The 26935-nt window shown below is 43.7% G+C and overlaps 1 protein-coding gene across 1 annotated transcript in view; it reads right to left on the bottom strand.

The window, feature by feature from the left end:
* Positions 1–5804, bottom strand: part of FAM180A (family with sequence similarity 180 member A) — a 39582-nt gene extending 33778 nt beyond the window's left edge. Inside the window, exon 1 of the mRNA XM_024203494.2 lies at positions 5572–5804. Within this exon, the coding sequence (XP_024059262.2) occupies positions 5572–5647 (76 nt within the window). The 5' untranslated portion in view covers positions 5648–5804. The remainder of the gene's footprint in view (positions 1–5571) is intronic.
* Positions 5805–26935: the final 21131 nt, after the last annotated feature.

Raw genomic sequence — 26935 nt, 5'->3', positions numbered from 1 at the left:
GAAGAAGAACTCTGCGTGGACTCCTCCTGACACTCAAAATGACAGACTGGACCTCTACATAGAGTGCTTCCGCAGACGTGCACAGGCTGAAATTGTGAACAAACAGCATCACTTGCCCCATAACCTCAGCCATACAGAACACAATGCCATCCACAGCCTCAAAAACAACTCAGACATTATAATCAAAGGGGCTGACAAAGGAGGTGCTGTGGTCATAATGAACAGGTCGGATTATGAACAGGAGGCTGCCAGGCAATTCTCCAACACCACATTCTACAGGCCACTATCCTCTGATCCCACTGAGGAGTACCAAAAGAAACTACGCCATCTGCTCAGGAAACTCCCTGCTATAGCACGGGAACAAATCTACATGAACACACCCCCAGAGCCCCGACCAGGGGTATTCTATCTGCTACCCAAGATCCATAAACCTTGAAACCCTGGACGCCCCATCATCTCAGGCATTGGCATTCTTACAGCAGGATTATCTGGAAATTTGTACTCTCTCCTCAGACCCTACGCTACCAGCACTCCCAGCTATCTTTGAGACACCATCGACTTCCTGAGGAAACTACAATCCATTGGTGATCTTCCATGGTGGCCAGCATGGTGTTTTCAGGATGTAGAAGCACTTTACACCAATATTCCACATGAGGATGGACTACAAGCTGTCAGGAACACTATCTCTGATGAGGCCACAGCACGTCTGATGGCTGAGCTTTGTGACTTTGTCCTCACCCACAACCATTTCAGATTTGGGGACAACTTATACCTTCAAGTCAGTGGCATTGCTATGGGTACCCGCATGGCCCCACAGTATGCCAACATTTTTATGGCTGACGTAGAACAACGCTTCCCTAGCTATCATCCCCTAGCTCCCCTCTTCTACTTGCGCTACATTGATGACATCTTCATCATATGGACCCATGGAAAGGAGGCCCTTGAAGAATTCCACCTGGATTTCAACAATTTCCACCCCACCATCAACCTCAGCTTGGACCAGTCCACACAAGAGATCCACTTCCTGGACACTACAGTGCAAATAAGTGATGGTCACATAAACACCACCCTATACCGGAAACCTACTGACCGCTATACTTACCTACATGCCTCCAGCTTCCATCCGGGACACATCACACGATCCATTGTCTATAGCCAAGCCCTAAGATACAACCGAATTTGCTCCAATCCCTCAGATAGAGACAAACACCTACAAGATCTTTATCAAGCATTCTTAAAACTACAATACCCACCTGGGGAAGTGAGGAAACAGATTGACAGAGCGAGATGGGTATCCAGAAATCACCTACTACAGGACAGGCCCAACAAGGAAAATAACAGAACACCACTGGCCATCACGTACAGCCCCCAGCTAAAACCTCTCCAGCGCATTATCAATGATCTACAACCTATCCTGGAAAACAATCCCTCACTCTCACAAATCTTAGGAGGCAGGCCAGTCCTCGCTTACAGACAACCCCCCAACCTGAAGCAAGTACTCACTAGCAACTACACACCACACCACAGAAACACCAACCCAGGAACTAATCCCTGTAGCAAACTTCGTTGCCTACTCTGTCCCCATATCTACTCTAGCGACACCATCAGAGGACCCAACCACATGAGCCACACCATCAGGGGCTCATTCACCTGCACGTCTACTAATGTGATATATGCCATCATGTGCCAGCAATGCCCCTCTGCTATGTACATTGGCCAAACCAGACAGTCCCTACGTAAAAGAATAAATGGACACAAATCGGACATCAGGAATGGTAACATACAAAAGCCAGTAGGTGAACACTTCAATCTCCCTGGACATTCTATAACAGATTTAAAAGTAACTATTCTTGAACAAAAAAAAGCTTCAGAAACAGACTTTAAAGAGAAACAGCAGAACTAAAATTCATTTGCAAATTTAACACCATTAATTTGGGCTTGAATAGGGACTGGGAGTGGCTGGCTCATTACAAAAGCAGCTTTGCCTCTCCTGGAATTGACACCTCCTCATCTATTATTGGGAGTGGACTACATCCACCCTGATCGAATTGGCCCTGTCAACACTGGTTCTCCACTTGTGAGGGAACTCCCTTCTCTTCATGTGTCATTATATAATGCCTGCATCTGTAATTTTCACTCCATGCATCTGAAGAAGTGAAGATTTTTACCCATGAAAACTTATGCCCAAATAAATCTGTTAGTCTTTAAGGTGCCACCAGACTCCATGTTGTTTTTGTGGATACAGACTAACACGGCTACCTGCTGATACATCTCACATTTGGATATGGGCAGGTACATGAGACAGAGTGGGTGTGATATTCCATATGGCACTACAAACATTCCTGTAGAATAGGGATGAGCAAGAAGAAAGAAAGATGTATGTTTGCCTTTTTTTTTTTTAAATTTTGGCAAAGCCCAGGCTAAGAATAGTGCACACCAACCAGTGATCTAACTCACCAGGAGGGGGAAGTAGAATAAAGCTCCCAACCACCATTCAGCCCAAGACCCTTTCCTCAGGTCTGGCTTTATTTTCAAACAAGCGCTCAAAAACAAGAGCAAATACATTCAAGCTACTGAGTACTAACCTCCCAAGGCTTACCCAGCTTCCACCACAGCTGGGAGTGGAGAGGAGATGCTATCTCCCTTTGGTAGCCATTCCTGTCTACTATGGAGAGACCCACCCTAAGGCTTCCCTAAGTCTCTCCTGTTGCAGGGGCAGAAAGATTTAGATTTGGGTTCCTGCAGGTCATGTGCTCACTCCTAGCCATGTGCTTGTGACTACAGCACCCTATTTTAAAGAGCTTAGAGGCTGTAACAAGTTCATTTGGATGTACACATGCACCTAAGGCCCAGTGCTCTGTTACAGTGTGATTCAGACCCTAGGTTCCATTTATAAGAGCTCTCAAAGTTCAGAGATTTAACTAAATGTCTCTCATCGTAGCCCATCGCTATCTCGGAGCAGAGACAGGCCAAATCCTTGACAGTGGGATTCTGATCCAGGTACCATTTTACCCAAACCTCCAATGCTCATCTTTACTGTGAAGGCCAACTATTAACTAACGAGGGACTTTTTGTTTTGTGAGGGAGTGTTTGCTTTAAACAATTCGTGCTACCGGTCAGTATGCAGATGATATGCAGCTCTAGGTTTTCATCAGATCCAGATGCTGTGCTGCCTTTGCATTCCCAGTGCCAAGCCTAGATCAGGACTTGGATGAGAGTTAGCTGGCTGAGGTTTTGCTCAGAAAAGACGGAGGGGATGCTTGTGGGTTGAGGGAAGGATTCTGAGTGTATATTAAGGATGTGTCCTGTCTTCATTATTGATACAAATATGTTTTCATCTGGACTCCCAGATGCTCCTAGACACACACAGAGATTGGTGGCCAAGGGGGCTTTTTCCTCCCTTATCTACATCTGGTTGCAACTATTTCTCTCACTTCAGGATCTTGCTACTGTCATTCATGCCTTTGTCCCTTTGAGACTGGATTGTGTAATGGGCTCCACCATGGGGCACTCTGGAAGACTACTAGAAAGCTACAGGAGATGCTGGAAGGTGCCTGCTTCTCTGTGAAGAGGTATGAACCCCAAAGAACATATTCCATCATTCTGTTCACTTCCAGATGCCATGCAGGTTGTTGGCTTTGCTGAATGGTTCGGGTCCTGGCCATCTCAGATAGCTCCTCCCCCCACCCCATCCCACCCCCTCTTATTCACAGTCATGGCAGTTGAGCTTAACAGCTGATGGTGCTCAAGCTAGCAGTCTCCAGGTTTAACCCTCTAGGACTGAGGACAGGTTATTTTTAACGAAGGCCCCTGACTGAAACTGGCTTCCCCCACTGCTCTGAAGAGCCCAAGTCTGTTGACCTTTAGGGCAAGATGTAAAGCTCAACACTCTATTCTCAGGTTTCCACTAAGGGGAGGGACTGCCATGTTGGTATTTAATGGGTGGGGGGGCAGGAATTCCTGGGGCAGCTATGGTAGCAAGAGCGCCTGGAAACAGCTCCAGCATCTGCCATGAAGCTGAGAGGGCCAGGTGCCAGTGAAGAGTCAGGGGTTAATCCCATTGAAGCCCCTTGCCTCCAGCTGATACCCCTACACCAGCAGGTGGGAGTTGGATTTCCTACCTCTTTTCTGTAGGGCTCACCAGGCAGTGCCACCCTTATTCTCGCCCCAAAAATGTGCAAGAAAATGGAGTTAAAACTCTCAGCATTACCACTCTCTAAGAGCTACTAGGGGGAGAATGGGGCCCTCTTATTTTTCCCTCCACATTTTGTTCATGATCCTTGGACTTTAGTAATTACGTGAATTCGATAAATTAAAGTAATTGAATCAATAAAAACAAAGAAGGGCATTAAACGTATAGTAGTCATTTTTGTCCTCTCTACTTCAAAGACATTGGTCCTGACAAGATGCCCTGATCCACCCAGAGGTAGGATTTATTTCAAAGCAATGCATAATTCTTATTTCCTTTTTATCCCCTTATCAGAGTGACACAGAGATGAGGTAATGCCTTATACAGTGCTGTTCATTGGTAGATCTCTAAGCACTTTTTACAAAGGATGCTAGTAGCACTATCCCCGTTTTACTGATGGGGAAACTAAGACAGAGAGCTGAAGAGACTTGCTCAGTGCCCCGCAGCCAGTGACAGAGCTGGGAATAGAGCCCAGGTCTTCTGAGACTTAGCCCAGTGTGCTAGCCACTAGGCCATACTGCCTCCTAGAGAAGAGTTAAAGTCTCATCCAACTTCACTCACTGATGCCCCTTCAAAAATCCAACTCTTGTTATAAAGCACAGACTCAGTTAGAAAGGAATCAAGTCCACAGAAGGAGGAGGGGGGGGGCGGGCTGAATAATAAATTTAACTTGTACTTCATTGGTGCCAAAGTTCCCTTGAAAAGTCTGTGGGTTTAGGTTCAGTCCCAAAAAATTCTGTTAGGAGGTGTTTCCTTTCCCCATTCCAGACAGTGCTACCAAAGCAGTCACAGAACCACAGCCAAATTCCAGTGGAGAGAATAAAGAAAAAGAGAAAGTTAAAAAAAAAAAATCATTAGTAAAGATACTGGATGGGGCCACATAAGGTAATTCCTGAATTGGCTGGACACACACTTACTTTGTAAGTCACCGGAAAAAAAAAGTATAAATATACATAGGTAATGCCATGTAGCTTCATACTGACAGCTTTCTGTATATGAAACATGCTAGTCCCCCAGACTCGGAGTTCCTATTACTTAGGTGCCCTGTATCCTGCAGGTATTTTAATTTTTGCCCTATGTAGCTACTTCTTTTAAACTCCTAACACCTGCCCAGGAGAGAAGATAGAATTATGCCCCTTGTGGTTGCCAAGGTTTTTCTTCTGGATTTCATGTCATGAAAAAGCTGCCTCTAATTTTATTTTAATAGAAGGGGGGAGAAGAAAGAAAGTGAGAAGATTTGTTTTTTAATTAACCTGCTGTGAATGGGAAAAAATTCAAGAGCTGAGAGTGACAAATGAAAAAAAAAATCATAATGTCAGAGCCATTCTGCAATTTCAGAGTTTTCTCATAAATAGTTTTTGTTTGTAATATTTAAATCTTACCTCTGTTCCACCTCGGGCTCACAGTGGCATGGGCATTATAATAGAAAAGCAGCAGTAGCAAAGTCTTCCAGTGCATCCTTTACTTTAAAATCTCTCTCTCTCTCTATCTGTATATTAGCTATTTGTTTCCTTGCTTCCTTTTCAGGAAGAGACAACTACCTCCCCACCCCAAAGGAAGAACCTGTCTGTTCTCTTGAGTGCTATTGAAGTCAATGTAGCAGCTCTTCCCCTAAACCAACTCTCCTAGGGATCAGCGAACTTGCTTTCATAGGCACACTGTTTTTATCCACATCTGGAATGACTCATGGTGCATGTGAGTTTGCTGGCAGCTGTGAGAATAAATGTCATTACATTTTTGTATTCAAGTTCCATTTGTTAGAAGGGCCATTTTTTTTAAATGTCAAATAAACAGACAGGAGCAACTTTATGAAAGAACACTATTAAATGGTTGTTCTGTAGGTTTTTTTCCTGCTATGCGCATGGGCATATGTTAACATGTAGCTCAGCTAAAAGCCAGCTCTGTGGTGATGTGTGCTGCATTCCTTGGATGCATAATACAGAGAGTGAGGCATATTCACTGAAGGAACTTTTTACCACTGTGATTCACGGGCATCGCTCATTTATAGAGAACACTAAAATAAAATACTTAGAGTGTGAGCAATTTGAGACCGAGACCATCTTTTTGTTCTGTTTGTACAGCACCTATTACATTGGGTGGAAAGTGTCTAAAGGAGTCACCATTCATGAAGTGAAAAGGTATTTGATAGTTGCCTCCTTGATGATGCTGGTCCACATAACAAAATACACTCAATCTGGCATCACTGAAAGATTCTACTCAGGAGAGACCCAGAATGGAAACAGCTGGGGGTATACAGGTAAAGAAAAATGAGGTATACTATCAGAGTTGTAGGGTGGTCCACCACCCTTCAGGTCAAGACTGAGGTTCACTGAGAGCACACAGGGTTGAAATGTCAGGGGGTTGTTACATATCAGGACACAGGGAAGAAGTAGTGGGATGTGGATACTAAGAGATGATCAATGTGTGATGCAAATATTCATTTGCTTCTCAATTTTCTATTTAGTGCCTAGAAACCCATGATGGACACAGAGATAGACGGTGGCTCTAATTCTTCTCTCACTTACACGTATGTAAGCCAGGAGCAACTTCAATTAAGTGAGTGGAGTCACACTGGGGTAAAATTGGCATACACGAGAAGAGAATCCAGCTCAGATTATATAGGTTAGCAGAGTTACAGGGAAGGGCCAAGGAACAGCAGAGGATACTTCAAATCAGGACTGATGTCCATGGGAGGACTGCACAGAGGAAACCTTCACAGCCCTGGTTTCTCATATACCATGCTCTAGCCAAGGCTACAATTCCTTCACTAGCCCAAGCACCAAATTCAAGCAAAACTGTTAGAACTGTTTGTAAAGGAAAAGGGGGTGGGGAGGTGGGGGAAACGACAATGGGGCAAATTCAGTCGTGTTGCTTACGGTGATGTAAATTCTATTCCAATAGACATGCATTTTCCTAGATGCAGACATTCCCAGATGTAGTTACACTCACCTAATGTTATGTGACTGCAAGGGAGTAATTTCCATGCCAAGGAGATGGAAGATGTAAAGTAAAGCAGAGAATAACTGACTTTAACACATGTATTCTTACACTCTCTTGTTAGTTGCTTGTCTTGCTACTCTCCTTTCTTCTGGAACCTGGTTGTGTGAGGGGTGGCAAACATCAGCTTTGACTCTGAGGGCCCAATTCATCGTTGCGTTGGTCCAGTTTTATATCAGCGTAACACCACTGAACTCACCGATGTAAAATAGGAATAATGCAGTAGTGGACCAGGCTCTTAGTGGCCCCAATTCAGAGATGACAGGCAAAGGGTTGGGTGTGTACGTTGCACAGTGGTAAGAGTCTGAGACATGTCTACACTGAGGAAATTTAACCCCTAATGTAAATGCATTGCACCACTGGTGCAGCTTAATCCAGTACGTAAACTGATTTGGGGTAAACCCTCTTTTAGGCCAGCATAGTATATATGAAGTTTATGGGTTTGTATCAATTCAGCTCAGCAGTACCATTTTAATGACATCAATACAGCTACAGTGGTGTGAAGTCCCTTAGCCCTGGTCTACACTACGAGTTTAGGTCGAATTTAGCAGCGTTAGATCGATTTAACTCTGCACCCGTCCACATGAGGAAGCCATTTTTGTCGACTTAAAGGGCTCTTAAAATCGATTTCTGTACTCCTCTCCGATGAGGGGATTAGCGCTGAAATTGACTCTGCTGGGTCGAATTTGGGGTAGTGTGGACGCATTCAATGGTATTGGCCTCCGGGAACTATCCCAGAGTGCTCTGGACAGCATTCTCAACTCAGATGCACTGGCCAGGTAGACAGGAAAAGCCCCGCGAACTTTTGAATTTCATTTCCTGTTTGGCCAGCGTAGTGAGCTGATCAGCACAGGTGACCGTGCAGAGCTCATCAGCACAGGTGACCATGGAGTCCCAGAATCGCAAAAGAGCTCCAACATGGACCGAAGGGAGGTACTGCATCTGATCACTGTACGGGGAGACGAATCCGTGCTAGCCTAACTCCGTTCCAAAAGACGAAATGTGGGAATATTTGAAAAAATCTCCAAGGGCATGAAGGACAGAGGTTATAACAGGGACTCGCAGCAGTGTGGCGTGAAGCCGACCAAAGAACCAGAGAGGCAAATGGCCGCTCCGGGTCAGAACCCCAGACATGCCGCTTCTATGATGAGCTGCATGCCATTCTAAGGGGTGCCCCTACAACTACCTCACCCCTGTGCTTCCCTCCTCGTCCCGGGCTACCTTGGCAGTTATCCCCCCATTTGTGTGACGAATTCATAAAGAATGCATGAATTTGAAACAACAATGACTTTATTGCCTCTGCAAGGGGAGATCAAAGGGGAGAGAGGGCGGTTGGCTTACAGGGAAGTAGAGTGAACCAAGGGGGCGGGTTTTCATCAAGGAGAAACAAACAGAACTTTCACACCGTAGCCTGGCCAGTCATGAAACTGGTTTTCAAAGCTTCTCTGATGCACAGCGCGCCCTGTTGTGCTCTTCTAACCGCCCTGGTGTCTGGCTGCACGTGATCAGCGGCCAGGCGATTTGCCTCAACCTCCCATCCCACCATAAACATCTCCCCCTTACTCTCACAGAGATTGTGGAGCACACAGCAAGCAGTAATAACAATGGGAATACTGGTTTCGCTGAGGTCTAACCGAGTCAGTAAACTGCGCCAGCGAGCTTTTAAACGTCCAAAGGCACATTCTACCACCATTCTGCACTTGCTCAGCCTATAGTTGAACTGCTCCTTACTACTGTCCAGGCTTCATGAGCCATGGGAGCAAGGGGTAGGTTGGGGTAGGTGCGACCGCGCGGTGCTGCCGACTGGGAGAGCAGCCTGAGGCAGAAGCCTCCAGCTGGCATGATATTCCAGGCAGGACTAAATCTCTATTAGATGAAATTTAAAGAAGAGAATGACCTGGCATCATTCCCATTTTTGTCCAGGCGCCCCCGACCAACCTAACCGAGGTCGGCCAGGAGCACCCACGGGACGACGACGACAGCTAGCAGTCGTATTGGACCATCTGCCGTCCGCAAGGCAAGGCAAGGCAAGGGGATGCTGCTGTGTAGCACTGCAGTACCGCGTCTGCCAGCAGCACACAGTAGACATACGGTGACAGTGAGCTGCAAAGCTCCCTTTCCCAGTGCAGTGTTTGCTCAGCCTTGCAAGCCTCCCTGAGCCCACTAGCACCTTTAGATCTGATTCTATATTAGAGCCATAAATGATGCACATTTGCCTGTCATCTCTGTATTGGGTGTTTTTTAATGAAGAAAATGCAGCTGTAGTTATAAAGTGCCAGCACATAAGGGAACCATTCTCCTTCAAATGTTACCAGTGTAAATTGCTCTGTACAAATGTGTAAATGGTCCCAACAATCAGTATGAGATTAGGTATCACACACACTCTCTTTCTCTCTCTCACACAACATCCTTCCTATTACGAAACCTCAGGATAAACCAGTTTTCAAACAAGCACAGGAAACTTAGCCACACATCTTCTATTCATTTTAACAACTGTCCCGGGTACGTGCTCCAATTCCAGCCTGATGCAAATCACAGCTTAGCCTGCCTGTACTAAGGGTTTGAACCAGTGCAACTACACCGCTGGCTGAAACTGGGGCAAGTCTCCGGCATTCACCACAATTATACCCCCTACCTTGCCCTGAAATTTTCAAACAGGAAAATGTTATAACAGAGGTGGAGTCACTTTGAGGATATTCCCTTATGGAGACACAAGTCACACGGGAGGAGATCTGGTTTAAAAAAAAATTTGGCACACGAGAGAGCAACTTGTTCTACATAGTTTTTGTCTTGCTTTAGAAATAGATATGGGTAAAATGGTGCAAATCCCTAGTGTGGACAATTATACTGAAATATAAGTTTAGCATATTCCCCTAAATTTAGAGCCTTAAAGCAGTCAGGGACAAATAATTTATTCCTATGAGCTGGTCAGTTGTTGAGATTGAGAGTCTTTCAAATTTCCCAGCATCTGTGCAGGGCTGGCTCCAGGCACCAGGCACCCAAGCTGGTGCTTGGGGCGGCACCTGGAGGGGGGCGGCGCGGCGCTCCGGCCGCCGGGGAAAGCGGGGCCACAGCCGGGCTCGCCGCCCTCCCCCTGGCGCTCTGGCCGCCCTCCCTGCCCCGCGCCCTCCCCCCGGCCGCCGGGGGGAGAGCGGAGCCCCCGCCGGGGCTCGCCGCCCTCCCCCCGGGGCCCCGGCCGCCCCCCCCCATGGGGAGGGGGGCGGCCAGAGGCTTTTTCGCCTGGGGCAGCAAAAAAGCCAGTGCCGGCCCTGCATCTGTGAAAGACTTCAGGCTCTGGGGGAGGGAGGGCAGGCAGAGAGGGAGAGGGTGTGCCAAGCTTCTAGCTCTGGCAGGTGTTATGAGTGTGCAGGAAATCTGACATGTCTGGGACTTGCAACAATATTACTGGAGCCCAAAAGAATCCATTTTCCATTTGGGACAAACGTTCCTGTATACCAGCACCCGTGCTACCAATTACTGTCAATATACATTGGTGCTCCAACACAGTCTGTATTCTGTGGCTGGAAGCAATAGAGTGATAGGTGAACCGGGGACACCCAAGAAGCTGGCAGCTGCTTTTCTGTGTACTGTGGCAGCAGCAGAAGCTTCCTACAGTGATGGAGGAAATCTGGCATCTATCCCCACAGCCTGATGTTCCTCTGCTCTCCATGCCACTTGCTCCAACCCTCCCATCACAAACAATCTGATGGCAGAAGGGCTGCCCTTGTGACTATTCCCACTGGGCAGGAGCTATGGGACACCTCCTTGCTTTCAGATGAACCCAAATTCAACAGGCACTACTGGGTAGGGATTTACATTTGAGATGCCACTGTCTACTCTTGCCCATATATGCTAAGGCCCATCATGCGGGGTGCTATATAAGCACATAATGGGATACAGTCTCTGTCCTGAAGAGCTTGCAGTCTAAAAAAGCCAAGATAGATAATGGATTGACGGGCAAACAGAGGTGAAGTGACTTGCCCAAGGTCAGAGATCTCCAGAATCCCAATCCAGGGCCCTGTTCCTTAGACCATGGTGCCTCCCACATGCTAGTATTCTGACATTGTCCATATATACTATGCCACTAATAATCACAATACTTGGTACTTTTATATAAGCTCCTTTCACTTGAGTATCTCAAAGCACTTTACAAACATTAAACAAGTCTGTACACACTCTTGTGAGATAGGCTGTTATCATCATCATCTCCATTATACAGGTGGAGAAACTGAGGCACAGACAGGTTAAGTGACTTGCTCAAGGCCTCACAAGGTGAGTCAGTGCTAGAGCTGAGACTGGCACTTAAGAGTTGTGACTACCACTGCCACTGTCAACTGCTCTTCTGGTACACCCATGCATTCCAGTTCCAGTACATACAATATCAATGCCAAACCCCAATAGCCAAATGTGACCGAACCAAGACACTATGGACCTTTCTAGTCAGGAGCCCCACCCCCCCCCCCCCCCCCCCCGCCTTCAAATAAGAGTTCCCTGACTTTCAGGAAAAAGGTTATTTTAGAAGCAGATTACTGTCAATTGAGCAATTACTGGCTTCTCATTATCTGTAATGGCTCTTGTTAGCCTCTCAAATATTTCTGTTGTGGTTTACAGCTGCTTGCAATAACTGGAGGCAAAAATCTCACAAGAACTTCTGAGAAGCCTGCTGACTATGGCCTGGAATTAACTTTATGTTTCAGTGTCGTTATCGATTGGACAAGGTGACATTAGGTCTGAGAAAATTAATAGCCTCCTGAAGGGAGGAACATGGCACTGTTCTAGTATACCCCAATTTGTGCAGCGCTATTAAGAGGAAGGTATTAATAGGTTGCCCCACCACCACCCATGTTCCCAGTTCACATAGGATGTGAGTCTCAGCTACAGAGCCTGGCTCTTTAGCTCAGCCTGTAGAAACTCATGCTTTCAGCCCTAAAGGTCCCTGGTACAGTTCCTGGGGTGTTAGCCAAAATGGCAGTTGCGACACTAGCACAAACAGGCAGCAAAGATGGGGGAGGCTGAAGGTACAGTAGCAAGAGTTACTCATTATGGCAAATGACTGATGGTGAAGGGAGGAAAGGGGGCTGACTGGTCTCCCTCTCCACCGCTATGTAAAATATATACAGGTAACTCTTCTTTGTGACTGCTGGGCCAGACCCTCAGGTGGAGTAAATAGTTGTATCTCCATTGACTTCAGCCTACAATGCAGCATTACCCTTGTCTGTTAAGTTTAAAAGTCTCCAAAATCTTATTTGCTTTTCTGGATTCTTTACAGGGGGCTAGTGGGTTGCAAAGGCAAGAAGCCAACGTAAACACCAAGGCCATGACTTGCAGTTAAATGAGAGACAACGCTATCAGCAGTGCTACTGCGGGATGAGAGCCGAACTGAAGCAGACAAGAGTAAAAAATCACTGCTAAAATCATAAAGGAAGGTCAGCTATTCAGAGAATTTCCTGCCTTTCAACCCATCAAGTCAACCGCAGCTCTGCACATTCGCAGAAGAGGGATTAAGGATTAATTCCTCGGAACAGCTCAGAAGTCTCTCTTCAGTAAATACCACCATACATTTTAAATTCAAACCCAAAGAAAACAGGACTTGATAACGGAAAAGCAGACTAAGTGGTGCCATTTCTGGGGCAAAGAGAAATACTGAATGACAAACACAGGCTCATTACCGGAAACAATGGGATGGAAGTTTTATTTATTTTCTTGCTCAGCAGCAAACACAGCACTAGATTCAAGACAGCCCATTGAACTAGTGGAAGAGGCACTTGGGAGATGGAGAAGGAAAGTGCTGTGGGTATAGCACGAGGCTGTCAGTTTAGTGGCAAGAGAGTGGCAGGCATGGAGTGGCAGCCTGACTCTGCCACACACCTTCCTGTGGTATCTCGACTAACTCATTGACTCTGCCTCAGTTCCCCATCTGTAACATAAGGAGGAGAATAATCTTTGTTCCCCATCCTTTGTCTGCTTGTCTAAATGGGCTGCAAGCTCTTTCAGCCAGAGACTGTCTCTACTTGGTGTACGATGCCAAGCACAATGGAGCCTTGATCTCGACTGAGGTCCTTCGCTGCTACAGTAGTACAATTAAATTGTAAGAACCCTATACCTTTGTATTTAGAGCCCTAGAAGGTTCCCAGAGGCAAAAAGGAATTTTTAAAAAAGGTTAAATTCTAATCCAGGGCGGACTGATTGATATTCCACATGTAAATCTGCTGACTGGTATAAGAATGGAGTGACCAGCTCTTCCAAACGAAAAACCAGGACATCTGTCTCAGGGGCAGGTGTGCCAGGAAGGGTTTTGGGAAAGCAGGGAAGAGTGACCGCAGGTGGCTACTCCTTTCTTCCCCTATCCCTCCTCAGCATTCCAGTTTTCCAGGGTTTCTGGTCACCCCATGAGAGAGGGCAATTTGATGATCATGATGATTACAGCCAAATCTCATGCTCCTACAGACAGCAAGAAACAAAGGGAAAACACAGGCAGCCTGGAGGTGGAAAGGTGGTCATCAGCAATTAGATATCCCTGACTGCACAGACTAAACTATAAATCAGTGCCTTGTGCACATGAAGTAAAAAGTGACAGTTCAAGACAATCTACACTTCCCCCCACCCGAGGCATACAAAGATTATCTTTGATAAACAAAAATGAAATGCATAGTAGCTCATAGCCTTGAGCTGCTTGGCTGACACCATGAGGGGCTAGTCATGTAGACATTGCGGGCTAGATTCATGGTTGTGGCTGAGAGCCATTCAGCATGGCTCACAATTGAAGTGAGGGAAAGCAAAGGTCACTTTAAGCCACTTCTGGATTACTGGGTTTCTTGGTCTGGCACAATGCGGAGCAGCCTGAAGGCGTCTCTAAACTACACTCAAACACAACAGCCTCCAAGAGACCACCCGGCGGCTGGAATGTTGCAACCTCTGCCTGCCATGGCTAAAGTTGTGAGAGGGTGCAGCGTAGAACCATTTTGGCTGCTTAATACAGCTCAAGGATTCTCCTCTCCTGAGGATCATATTATCACTTCAGATACCCCATAATGGGAGAATCTTTAGCTGGCTAGAGTCATACCCTTTGTGGTGGCAGGCTAGCCCAAGGCACCAAAGCCTGGTGGAGAATCTGGCATAAAATGTTTATAGAAACATTTTCATATAATGAACCCTTCATAAAAATCTAAATCTCTCAACGGCTAATGTGTACACAGAAAAGAGTGCTACATTTCTTTAAAAATTATTAGATATGAACAATTAGCCTAGTTCTAACCCAGAATATTCCAAGTTTACAGACATTCTAGCTGCGTTCACTCACACCAAGGCCAAATTTGGTCCAATATAGTCACTAGCACAGCAGAAGTAGTTAGAGATAGAGAGCTGGACATTTACTAGCTCAGTTCCTAAAGGATGAATATACTGCCTATTGCCATAATTCATGTCACCTCAGGGGAAATTCAAAGCGGTATGCCATGTCATACTGTGCATTCACGCCCCTTTGAAGAACTGGCCGGTTTTGTTGTGATTGCAACCGAAGTCCCCAGTTTAATGGGTCTCATTGGTCAGTGCTACAATGCACTGAGGGCAACACCCCCAAATCACCTTTCACATTGCTGAAAGGGTGTGGGCTGACTTCTTTTTGACGCAGATTCTGTCTCTGCCTCCCCAGCCACCCTCAGTTTGGCACAAGAGCTTGAAAGCAGATGTAATGGAAAAAACAGCAAATCCCACCTCCCTTTTTCCTGTGGAATTATTATTTATATATAGTATCCTGCTTATAGCAACACCCTTAGCAGCAATGAAAGGCGTTCTTATACGTGGAAAGTACAGTAGTATGGAACATCTCGTACTGCAGCAGCTACTCAACTCTCCTTACAGCTTGCATCCTCTTTCACGGTTCTCTTCAAACTACCTCAGCAGCTCTTTGCATTGTATACTGAATTTTCATGCACCGAGACACCAAAACAGTTTGATTAGCACCACGCTCGTGAAAAGACCTCTAGTACACTAAGGGCACTGGCCAATGCAAGATAATTGCCGCATCCCCTTGTATTTTCAAGCTGAACTAATCACAATTGTTGTGCAATGGGGCACTGGTCCATTACCAGGGCCCTGAGCACTACTGTAATACAAATAAACAAATAATACATAATAATAGGGGAGGCCTGGCTGACCCTGGTTTATAGCTAGTGAAATATAGGAAAGAGTCACTAACAGGAAGCAGGAAGTATACGATAAAAGTATATTTAAAAAGAAGGAGGGAGAGAAAATAGGTGTCTCAATTTTTAAAGTGTTCTTATAAACAGGACAAATCCCAGGAAAATTATTGGAGTGTATTATGTCTTTGTAACTGGAGATAAGATGAGCAAAACCAGGTTTGAAAAACCTCATCAGGTGGGGTTTTGTGCTCTAAAATCCAAACCAGAGATGGCTTGGATCTGGTTCTCATTTTATCTGAGCCCACAAAGCTCAGAGGAATTAAGCAGAGGGTTGGATGAATGGTTCCAATTTTGGCTTTTCTTTAAACTAACATTGCTATGTCAGGGTCCATATAAAGTAGTGGTGATTTTATATCTATATAAGAATATAGGATTTATATATCATGGCATTAAACTCCATCACTTTTGTTAAATTAACAAAGGCTAGCTTTATCTACATACATTAAATGCAAAGCAAACTGCCGGTCTGTCTCTCATAACTTATAACTCTCTCATAACTCTCATTGCACCTGTAATGCTGCAGTGAAGACCTGAAATAAGGAGAGCAGGAGACAAGCTGATGACATAGTGGGGGAATTCCCATAAGGTTGGAATGCAGGCTCTAAGCCAGGGAGAGCAAGGCACTGCAAAAGAGATAGGACAAACAGAGGTACAAGCTTCTGTAGAGAAGGGAAAGTGTAAGAATTCCTATTAAGCAGCAAAGGTCTGAGCCAGAACGAAGAATACTGTTGGAGGTGGGAAACAAATACAAATAACCGCAGTGCTACCTTGGCACAGGGTGCAATGCAAACTGCTCCTGCCTTCTCTCCATTCATGCTTCAGCCCCACCAGTGGTGCACCCACTCTCTGCATCTAGAGAATTGAATGTCAATACTTGCCAGCTGCTCAAAAATACAGATCTCTCCTATCCCCAGATACTCCAAAACAGATAATTAGATCAGTTAGAGTATGTGTCTGGTGCCCACTGCCTAAACCGATAGGAGTAAATGGAGTTACACCTGTGTAACCTAGAGCAATGCAGCGTTGAATCAGACCCTTAAAAATGTGTGCATGCACTTTTATACTTCAGATGGCATTTCTATGCAAATGATGATGTGTGTCCTCCGATAGCCAACATCCCTGCTGATTATCCCTACTGAACCTCTGAGCTGTCTGAAATCCATCACTCACTCATATTCAATATACTCACACAGTGGCAGCATGGCTGAGTTGGTAGCACGCTCTCTTTTTGGCCATTATGATGTGGTGTCAGCAGGGCCGCCGAGAGCAGGTTCGTGCCCCGGTGAAAAAATTTTCTGGGCCCTCCAGCAAGGGCCGAGGGGGTGGGAGCCGGGCCCCGGGCCCCCTTCCGGACCGCCGGGCTCCGGTAATTTGTACCGACTTCCCCCCCTCTCGTCGGCCCTGGGTGTCAGTCCCATTCCAGGACTTGGCCTCTAACCCAGTGCTAACCATGATGTGCAGTGCTAAATTGCTGCTGCACTGTTGCCATCCTTTAAATGTGACATTTAACTGTGGTCCAGTCTCTGGTGGGGTTCAAGCTGGATGTTAAAGATCCTGGGCAAGATTCTATGCTGGTGTCAATTGGTGCAGCTCCATTGAAGTCAATGAAGCTGTGATGTAGTTGACACTAGCACAAGCTTTGGTGACCTATAGTGATTTTTCAAAAAGAGTAGGGATAAACACATTTCCTTCTGAAACCAAGGCAGTGCAGGAGCTATTACTGAATGCACAGTCTCTGCATCAGTCTTTAACTCATGGCTTTGTAAAATACTTGGGGAAAACAGTGTAGGAAAGATGCAATGTAAAACCAATTTCAATCTGTTCTAACTAATATTTTGATCACTAAAAGAAACCTCAGCACCAAAAGTATGGAGCATACTATACATGTAGTATGATCTTTTCGTAATTTTCTTTCTATCTGTCCAGTAAATCTGGAAAAAAAAAAAAAGGATAATTCTAATGTCTGTGCCTTATTTCAGTCAAAATAACAGAGAGAGATTATGCTAAAACAGATGCTGGCCAGTTTCAGAGTGAGATCAAATAGAAACATTAGCAACTTGGGAAGCAAAAATTTAACATAATCCTGTTTGAAATTATAAAATAAAGATGGCTGATCCTCTCTCCTTCTTTTTCACCCACTATCTCGCCTTTTCATTTTGACAGTAAGCCTAATGGAAAACACCAACCACCACGCTGGGTTACTGAAACACACAACAACAAAGGAAAGGAAGAAGGCAGCTTTACAGATTTTTTCAGGTTACTGCCTCTGTAACAATACACTCTTTCATTCCTTCTATTTCTCCTCCCTCCCGCTTCGTCTATGTGCATGTTCTGTGGTCTAATAGTTGGAAACCAGAAAGTCACCTGGAAGATAAATGGGTCCCAGGGAGATAATAGCTCTGAAGTTATTCAAATTTTCTTCTAGAAAAATAGGGCCTGATCCTGCATTCCTTATTTGTGCCAGGAGCCCTTACTTATTAGAGGAGTCCCATTTTAGTCAGTGGGATTCCTCTCTCAGTAAGGGCTATCCTGGTGAATAAGGTTTGCAGGATTAGAACCACAATTTGCTGGTCTCTTAACAATACTTGGGTGGGGAATGACGCAGTTTCATCTGTGCTTGATTGCAAGGGTGGAGGGATAGCAAGGAGATGCTGAAGCAGAGGCTATGGTCCATTAGTCTGCCTGCTAGCTAGCAGCCATGAAGCAAAATGGATTTAAACTCTCTTCAGTGGTCAGGATTGCTCTGTGTGTGCCTGCTCACCTTACCAGAGCTAAGGCTCAAATCAAGACCCCTGTGGTACACAGGCCAATGCTCTATCAGGTATGCAAAAAGCCTGCCAGTGACCATGCCAGCAAGAGGTGTGCTGCACTTCTCTGACCTTAAAGACACTCTTTGAATATCTGACATCACCCACTTGATCTTGTGTTTCTGCCACCAAGATTAACATTTAGCTGCTAATGAGATTTTAGACTGGGAAAATCAGGTTTTATATAGAAACAGAGGAATTGCCACACTGGATCAGACCTGTGTCCATCTAGTTCAGTGTCCTGTCTCCACCAGCACAAGGTGACATCAGAGGAAGGTGCAAGAAGGCCTACAATAGGTAGTTATGGGGTCACTGACTCCAGGGAAAGGTTCTTCCTAACCCCCATTGGTTAGAGGTTGACTTGTGCCTTGAAGCATGAGTTTATTTTCCTTCCAACACTCTCTTTAAAAACATTTCACTATTATAACTATGCATATTCCTATTATCCACATAAATGTCTAATCCTTCTTCAGGATTCCTGCTAAACCCTTGGTCTCAGTGATATCATATGGCATTGAGTTCTGATGGCTAATTGTGTACTGAGTGAATACAGTATTTTCTTTTGTCAACCTTAACTTTGCTGCCATTCAATTTCATTGAATGTCCCCTGGAAAAATAAATTAAGAAATTCATATTTTGCTTTTTCTAGGGGTTTCCTATCACACCACTCTAAATCTGAAAGCTCTCTTCCGCCTTTGGCTCCCACTGAGATCCAGCTCAACACACAACAGTTTCTTTACATTTATGAATCAAGGAGATTCAGAGACTGCATGCCAAGTCTGAGGTCTTGGATAGTTTATTTTCAGTGTCTCTCTCCCTGAGTAAATGCTCTAATTAGTTTGTTCATTTTGATAAGATTTGATGTGCCAGAGTCCGCTATCACCCTGCGGCTTCCTAAACAGTCTTCGGAATGCATATCAAGCCATTCCTGAATTCCAGGACTGACAGATGAGGCAACATATGGATTATATGTATGTGTGTGAGAGACATGGCCAGACAAAGAGGAGGAGAGGTTGTTTCTGATGGCAGAAGAAGACAAACAGCCCAAACAATAGGGCCTCATCCAAAGTCTATTGATATGTAAGTAGCTTTTGCCCTGCCCTTAACACTATGACAGGGAAAGGCAAAACAAATAAGTTTTTTCAGATGAGTAGCTGTCTTATTGTGTCTCTGTACAGTGACTAGCACAACGGGGGCCTTCTCAGCTGGGGCCTGTAGGCACTACCTGGAAAACAGTAGAATGTTCTGCTTCCCAATAGCAAAACCATTCAAAATATCTGCAAGAGGTGGTTGATAAATGCAATTGTGTAAACACCCCCCCACACACACACACACACACATATTCTATTTGTTTCTGTCTCTATTATTCTGAGTTTTTCCTCTCCTTGGGTGTCCACAACTCTGAAAGAAGGGAACGGCCACTGTCTGCACCTCATCATTCCAGGATTACTTCTTTCCCAACTTCCCAGCCATTTCTGCCTCAGTGTTGTGGATTTTTACTGCAAGCATATTTCCATTGGCTAAGAGGGGAAAGTGGAGGACTTTCCAAGTCTCCTCACGGCAGCTATCTGTGCATCAATAAACTACGGCATCAGGAAACCCTGGAAAAACATTTTGTGGGATGTGCCTCTACCCAACACTCAGCCCTGGAATCATATATGGCATGGCTTGTCCTTCACAAGGGCAACCTGTCTAGGAAACCACAGCGAACCACAACTAGAAGCCTCACATTGGTTCAGAGCTTTTTTTGTTTTGTTTTGTTTTTAAATGGATAAAACTAATTAGAGCATTTAGTCAGAGAGAGAGAGAGGCACTGAAAACAACCACAAATGAACTCTTCAAAACCTCAGACTTGGCATGCAGCCTGGGAATTCCCTTTAAGTGTACCCTGTTTATTCTTAAAGGGAGAGCTTTATATTTTGTTTTAAGCTGGCTGTTTGTGGTGGGGAAATAAGGCCTTTCTTACTTAGCATCCATAACTATGGCACTTGGCAGGGTATTTTGCTGCCTGATATGAACTGCATTTGTTATATAAATCTTGGGGGATTTAGTATTATATTCTCAATATTATGCCTTAGTTATGACTATTAGCCTGGGCCCAAGGGCTGTTGCTATTTACATGGTAATGAAGCATTGTTTCACAGAGGTTCTAAGGAAATCAACACACTAATGAATTTGGAAGTTTCATTTTTAAACTGGTTGTCCATTAAGTAGTGCAACCTCAATAAATAGCAGCACTCCCAATCTGAGGCCAAGGCAAAACTTTGTGGATGCAAAACTTTGCACACAATTAATTGCAGGAGTAAAATTTTGCATGCAGATCTGAGGCCCTATTTAAAAAATTGGGGAAAATTTACATGTACACATACGAAGGCTACAGCAGGCATAGTAAAAAGAAAGGAAATGTTTGGTGACAAATAAATCAGTATTTGGATAAACACTGGAAAAGGTTTACAAGGAACTAACACACACTATGAAAAATCTATTATGCCAAAGGTTAAATTGTTTGACAGAAAGAAAATGCTTGTTTTACTGTAACTCAAGCAAAGGTGTATGAAATGGGGAAACATTTACTAAATGCATCAAAAGAAAAGATGGCTGCTATCCTGGCTCCACTGAAGTTACAGGGGCAGAGGCTTCACTGACACTAGAGGAGGAGGAGGAAGAGGAATCTCAGACTTTGAGGGCTATATTATAAAACTTAATGAGCAGAGCTGCTTTAAAAATAGCTTTATAGTTGGTTGAAAAGGGCAGAGAGGCATGAAAATTCTACCTTTCCCCCTGGTTCTTTTTGAATTTCAAAAACGTTTGACTAGTGCTGTCTTGTAGGGAGAAACCATGAGAGCCTTCGGGCTAGGAAAAAGAGGGAGATTTTGTTCATCTGTGCAGTAGGTAATATTTACATACTTTGTCCTACAATCTTTGCATCATTGTAGTGGGATTTTTTTCTCTTAGTATCAGACTAATGTGCATTTGGATGTGCACGTATTGTTTGTTTTGTGATTTTTGGTTTGTGTTCTATCATGGAGTTCTTTATGCCTTTTCCACTCGCCCGTTTCTTTCAATTGTCAGATGATATTTTAACATGTACTGGTTGTAGAGCTAGTATCTGAATGAGAAGAGAGTTTGAGTCACTTTAAACTCCACTGTCTGACAGGTTATGGATAGAACAATGGGCCTCACAAACAGATTAATCGCAGTCTAATGATTTAGATTTCAAGCATCCCCAAGTACTGTATTTGCACTAGACTGAACACACCATCAGTGTGCAGCAAATAAATAGCATTATTTGCATTGCAGTAGCCATGGGAAGGCCAAGCCATGCCATAATCTCAGGGCTGTTTGTTAGGCACCCTTGTGCTAGCTGCTGTATAAACATCTGTATAAAAAGATGGTCCCTGTCCCCAGGACCTTACACTCTAGGCATAAGATGAGAGATAACTGGGGCATACAACTGATGGGGTGTGGGGAACACAAGGTAAAAGTAAGGCAATTCTGATCAGCATGACAAACAGCACTGCATGATGCCTCAATGGAAAAACTAATAAATTCATGACTGATGATGTCAGGTTCAACCAAAATAACCTACAGGACATTACCAGTTAACTTGAATTTTAAGGTTACCTCTATTAGCACATTGCAAACTGGTGTTAAATTTAACAGGCAGTTCTATGGCAAACATAACACAGTCGGGTGAAAAGAACAGGAGTACTTGTGGCACCTTAGAGACTAACAAATTTATTTGAGCATAAGCTACAGCCCATTTCATCGGATGCATGTCGTGGAAAATACAGTAGGAAGATATATATATATATATATACACACACACACAGAGAACATGAAACAATGGGTGTTACCATATACACTATAAGGAGAGTGATCAGTTAAGGTGAGCTTTTATCAGCAGGAGAGAAAAAGAACTGAGACACCCTCCTGCCACTTTTAGTGGACTTTCAAGCCTTTAGGTTCAGCATCGCTAATCATTAGCAAATCTTTTCATCTCAACAGAAGACTGCCTACTTGTAAGGCAATCTTTGACTAAGAGCTGAGAGGGTGGCTACAGGCACATCAATTCAGTTATGCTGACAACACAGGGCTTCACGGCATGTGTTTGCTGCCAACCAAAAGTAGTGAAACTACTTCCACCTCCTCCCTTCATCAAAGTGGAATCAGAGTACAGGAAAGGTCCCATAAACAGAAGCGAAATCAGTGAGCTGGAATAGGTAATTCCCTGACAGTGTAAAAGGATGAGAATTATTAACAAAAGAATCCCTTCAGTTCTTTCATTGGCATGTTTTGAAATTCACTAGAGTTGCAAAAATGCTAAGAGCAGGAACACCTCAAGGAATGTAATGAGCTAACAGAATAGGCAACCTATTTGCTTTGGCTCTCTAAAGACCCTGTAGACCCCAATTAGAGGGTCTAGCAAGGGGAGCAGACAGGAGGGGCTTATAGAAGAAAGGAGATCTGCTCAGATCTCAGCTCTGAGCAAATCACAGCCACCAGACTGTTCAAAGAGCTCCAGATCTGCTTCCTTCTTTAGCCTCCCAGCCAAGAATCTGTGAAGCCAGGTGACGGCATTGGACTTTTACATTAGCTTGTCTCAAGGCAAGAAACGTCCCATGGCCTGCTAGTGTTACACACACCACACCTCAAGTGTTGGCTACAGGCATCAACCATGGCTAGCTGAAACTAGAAGGGGGAAGTATACCAGGATATTTTAATTAAATATATCAGAGATGCTCTAAATTAACCTAGCTGGGGGGTCTGTGCCAGGAGTCTGAGGGATGCCCCTTCTTTGCATAGCCCGATGCAAATGGCAGCCACCTTCACTTTTAACTCACATGAAATTATAGGTTTCATCTGTATTCAAGCAGACTCATGTCAACCTCTCAACACTTCAGCCATGATTTTGCCACTCTTGCTCATGTTAGGTAGTATCCTGTTACTTAAAGGGCACCAGCGAAGTCAATGGGGTTAATCCTGCTCCCATTATGGTCAATGTCAACATTCCAGTTAACTTTAGCCGCGCAAGGAGGGTGCAGGGAAGGTTGTGTTACACATTCCAGCATGCGTTATATTATAGACTATATTAGCTGTCAGATACTTCATCATGGTAAAAGACCTGATTCTCCACCCTCTTACATAGCTGTAAGTCAGAAGTAATTCCTTTTGAAGTCAATGGTGTTACACTAGTGCAAACCTTGTGTGAGAGGAAAAGTGGGCCTAACTTTGAAGTGAAGAGGACGGGGGCAGAGTTAAGGCTGAGACGTCAATCTTAACACAGCATTTCCTGGCTACTGAGCAATTCTGAACTTTAACAGTGGATTAAGACGGATTTAGATTTCAGTCTGAATGTTATTTCTTGTCTTTACAAAATAAATAAATAAATCTCATGTTCCTATTATTTTAAAACTAATACACTTTTCTGCTGTCAGTTTAAAGTCATCTTGAGAAAACCTTTTATGCAACAACAAAGCTATTTATTTGAATTCTCATTCAAGCACCAGAAAAAAAAAACCACATATTTTGCACATTTATTAAAACTTAGTCTAATTCCTGAGAAACACTACAATTATAATTAAAACATCAAAATGCCCTGATTTGAAATATTTTATTAGTCACAAAACATGATTTGCACTCTGCGTTTGGGCTGTAAAAAAAATTACTACATTCGGATTTGCAAATTGATATTATCCCTTTTATGAAGAGTTGACCGAGACAAAAAGTCACCCTAAGTGCAATGTGGCAAAATGAAAACAGAAAGACAAATAAGTGAGCCTTTTGTATCATCTGGAACTTATTAAACTTCCAAAATTGTAACATGTACTGAAATAAATGAGTAGAAATAATATATGCAGTGTTGTTGTAGCTGTGTCAGTCCCAGGATATTAGACAGACACGGTGGGTGAGATAATATCTGTTATTGGACCAACTTCTGTTGTCTCTCTCACCTACTGAAGTTGATCCACTGAAGTTACCTCATTCACCTTGTCTCTCTGGAAACAATGGATACTTTAAAAAGCTAATTAAAAATCCAGTGTAATGTCCACAAAGTGAACTGAACTTAAGTGAAGTATGACGGTACCCATTCTTTTTAATTATTTCACTCCTGCTCCTACATGTTCCAGATACATCGTGACACACTACATACCCACTTGTGCCCAACATTCTAGGTGTTTCCCATACTATGCACTTGCTGCAATGCACATAGTCTGGTAGATCCCCAAGTTTCAATATATTATGCTTCTGAATTTTCTAGGTACATCCTGAACTATCACACTTGTTCTTTACCAAGTGTTCTAGAGACAGCCCCATAATCATAGAATCATGGAACTGGAAGAGACCTCGAGAGGTCATCTAGTCCAGTCCCCTGCACTCATGGCAGGACTAAGTATTATCTAGACCATTCCTGACAGGTGTTTGTCTAATATGCTCCAATGATGAAGATTCCACAACCTCCCTAGGCAATTTATTCCAGTGCTTAACCACCCTGACGGTTAGGAAGTTTTTCCTAATGTCCAACCTAAACCTCCCTTGCTGCAATTTAAGTCCATTACTTCTTGTCCTATCTTCAGAGGTTAAGAACAATTTTTCTCCCTCCTCCTTGTAATAACCTTTTATGTACTTGAAAACTTATCATGTCCCCTCTCAGTCTTCTCTTTTCCAGACTAAACAAACCCAGTTTTTTCAATCTTCCCTCATAGGTCATGTTTTCTAGACCTTTAATCATTTTTGTTGCTCTTATCTGAACTTTCTCCAATTTGTCCACATCTTTCCTGAAATGTGGTGCCCGGAACATGACACAATACTCCAATTGATGTTTAATCAGCACGGAGTAGAGCAGAAGAATTACTTCTTGTGACTTGCTTACAACACTCCTACTTATACATCCCAGAATGATGTTTGCTTTTTTTGCAACAGTGTTACACTCTTGACTCATATTTAGCTTGTGGTCCATTATGACCCCCAGATCCCTTTCCCTAGTACTCCTTCCTAGGCAGTCATTTCCCATTTTGTATGTGTGCAACTGATTGTTCCTTCCTAAATGGAGTACTTTGCATTTGTCCTTATTGAATGTCATCCTATTTACTTCAGACCATTTCTTCAGTTTGTCCATATCATTTTGAATTTTAATCCTATCCTCAAAGCACTTGCAACCCCTCCCAGCTTGGTATCGTCCACAAACTTGATAAGTGTATTCTCTATGCCATTATCTAAATCATTGATGAAGATATTGAACAGAACCAGACCCAGAACTGATCCCTGCGGGACCCCACTCATTATGCCCTTCCAGCATGACTGTGAACCACTGATAACTACTCTCTGGGAACAGTTTTCCAACCAGTTTTACACCCACCTTATAGTAGCTCCATCTAGGTTGCCTTTCCCTAGTTTGTTTATGAGAAGGTCATGCAAGACAGTATCAAAAGCTTTAGTAAAGTCAAGATATACCATGTCTACCATTTCCCCGCTATCCACAAGGTTTGTTACCCTGTCAAAGAAAGCTGTCATGTTGGTTTGAGAAGATTTGTTCTTGACAAATCCATGCTGACTGTTACTTATCACCTTATTATCTTCTAGATGTTTGCAAATTGATTGCTTAATTATTTGCTCCATTATCTTTCTGGGTACAGAAGTTAAGATGATTGGTCTATAATTTATCTTATTTCCCTTTTTATAGATGAGCACTATATTTGCCCGTTTCTAGTCTTCTGGAATCTCTCCCATCTTCCATGACTTTTCAAAGATAATCGCTAACGGCTCAGATATCTCCTCAGTCAGCTCCTTGAGTATTTTAGGATGCATTTCATCAGGCCCTGGTGAGTTAACATCTAATTTGTCTAAGTAATTTTTAACTTGTTCTTTTCCTATTTTAGTCTGTGATCCTACCTCATTTTCATTGGCATTCACTATGTTAGGTGACCAATCATCACCAACCTTCTTGGTGAAAACTGAAACAATGAAGTCATTAAGCACCTCTTCCTTTTCCACATTTTCTGTTATTATTTTCCCCACCCCTCATTGACCAATGAGTCTACCCTGTCCTTGGTCTTCCTCTTGCTTCTAATGTATTTGTAGAATGTTTTCTTGTTACCCTTTATGTCTCTAGCTAGTTTGATCTTGTTTTGTGCCTTGGCCTTTCTAATTTTGTCCCTAATGAACTTGCTTTGCTTCTAAATACTTGTGTATCTTAACAATTAATAATACAACAATAGAAAAGGAGGTGTGTGGGTGAGGACCAGGAATAAAATGTTAAAACAGGCATTAGACATTCTTGTCAGTGTTTACTTAATAGATTTTAAAGGCAGAGTGGACCATTTAGTCTTCTAGACTGACCCCTCCTGCATAGCACAGGCCACAGTTTCACCCAGTGATTCCTGTATCTACTCCAATGAGTTGTGGTTAAATAAGAGCATATATTTTAGATGTTGTTTGCATTCTTATTGTAGCAATAAGAAGAGCTCTGAGAAGTTGTCTTTTGTAGCAGAAGTTGGTCCAATAAAGATACTACTTCACCCACCTTCTTTCATATCTTTTAGACAGGCATCCAGTCTTGATTTAAAGACTGCAAGAGATGGAGAATTTACCATATCCTTTGTTAATCTGTATCAATGGTTTCTTACTCTCCTGTTCCATTTGCCACACAACCCCCATGTAAACAGTAGTCCTTACTGAAACGGAGGAACACTGAGATCAGTAGAACATGTCCACTACCACAAATTATCTGGCCAAATACA

The sequence above is a fragment of the Terrapene carolina genome, unplaced genomic scaffold, assembly GCF_002925995.2.
Source record: "Terrapene carolina triunguis isolate 2854851 unplaced genomic scaffold, T_m_triunguis-2.0 Scaffold247, whole genome shotgun sequence".
Lineage (NCBI taxonomy): Eukaryota > Metazoa > Chordata > Testudines > Emydidae > Terrapene > Terrapene triunguis.
The sequence above is the reverse complement of the archived record's forward strand: the minus strand, read 5'-3'. Positions and strand labels throughout refer to the sequence as shown.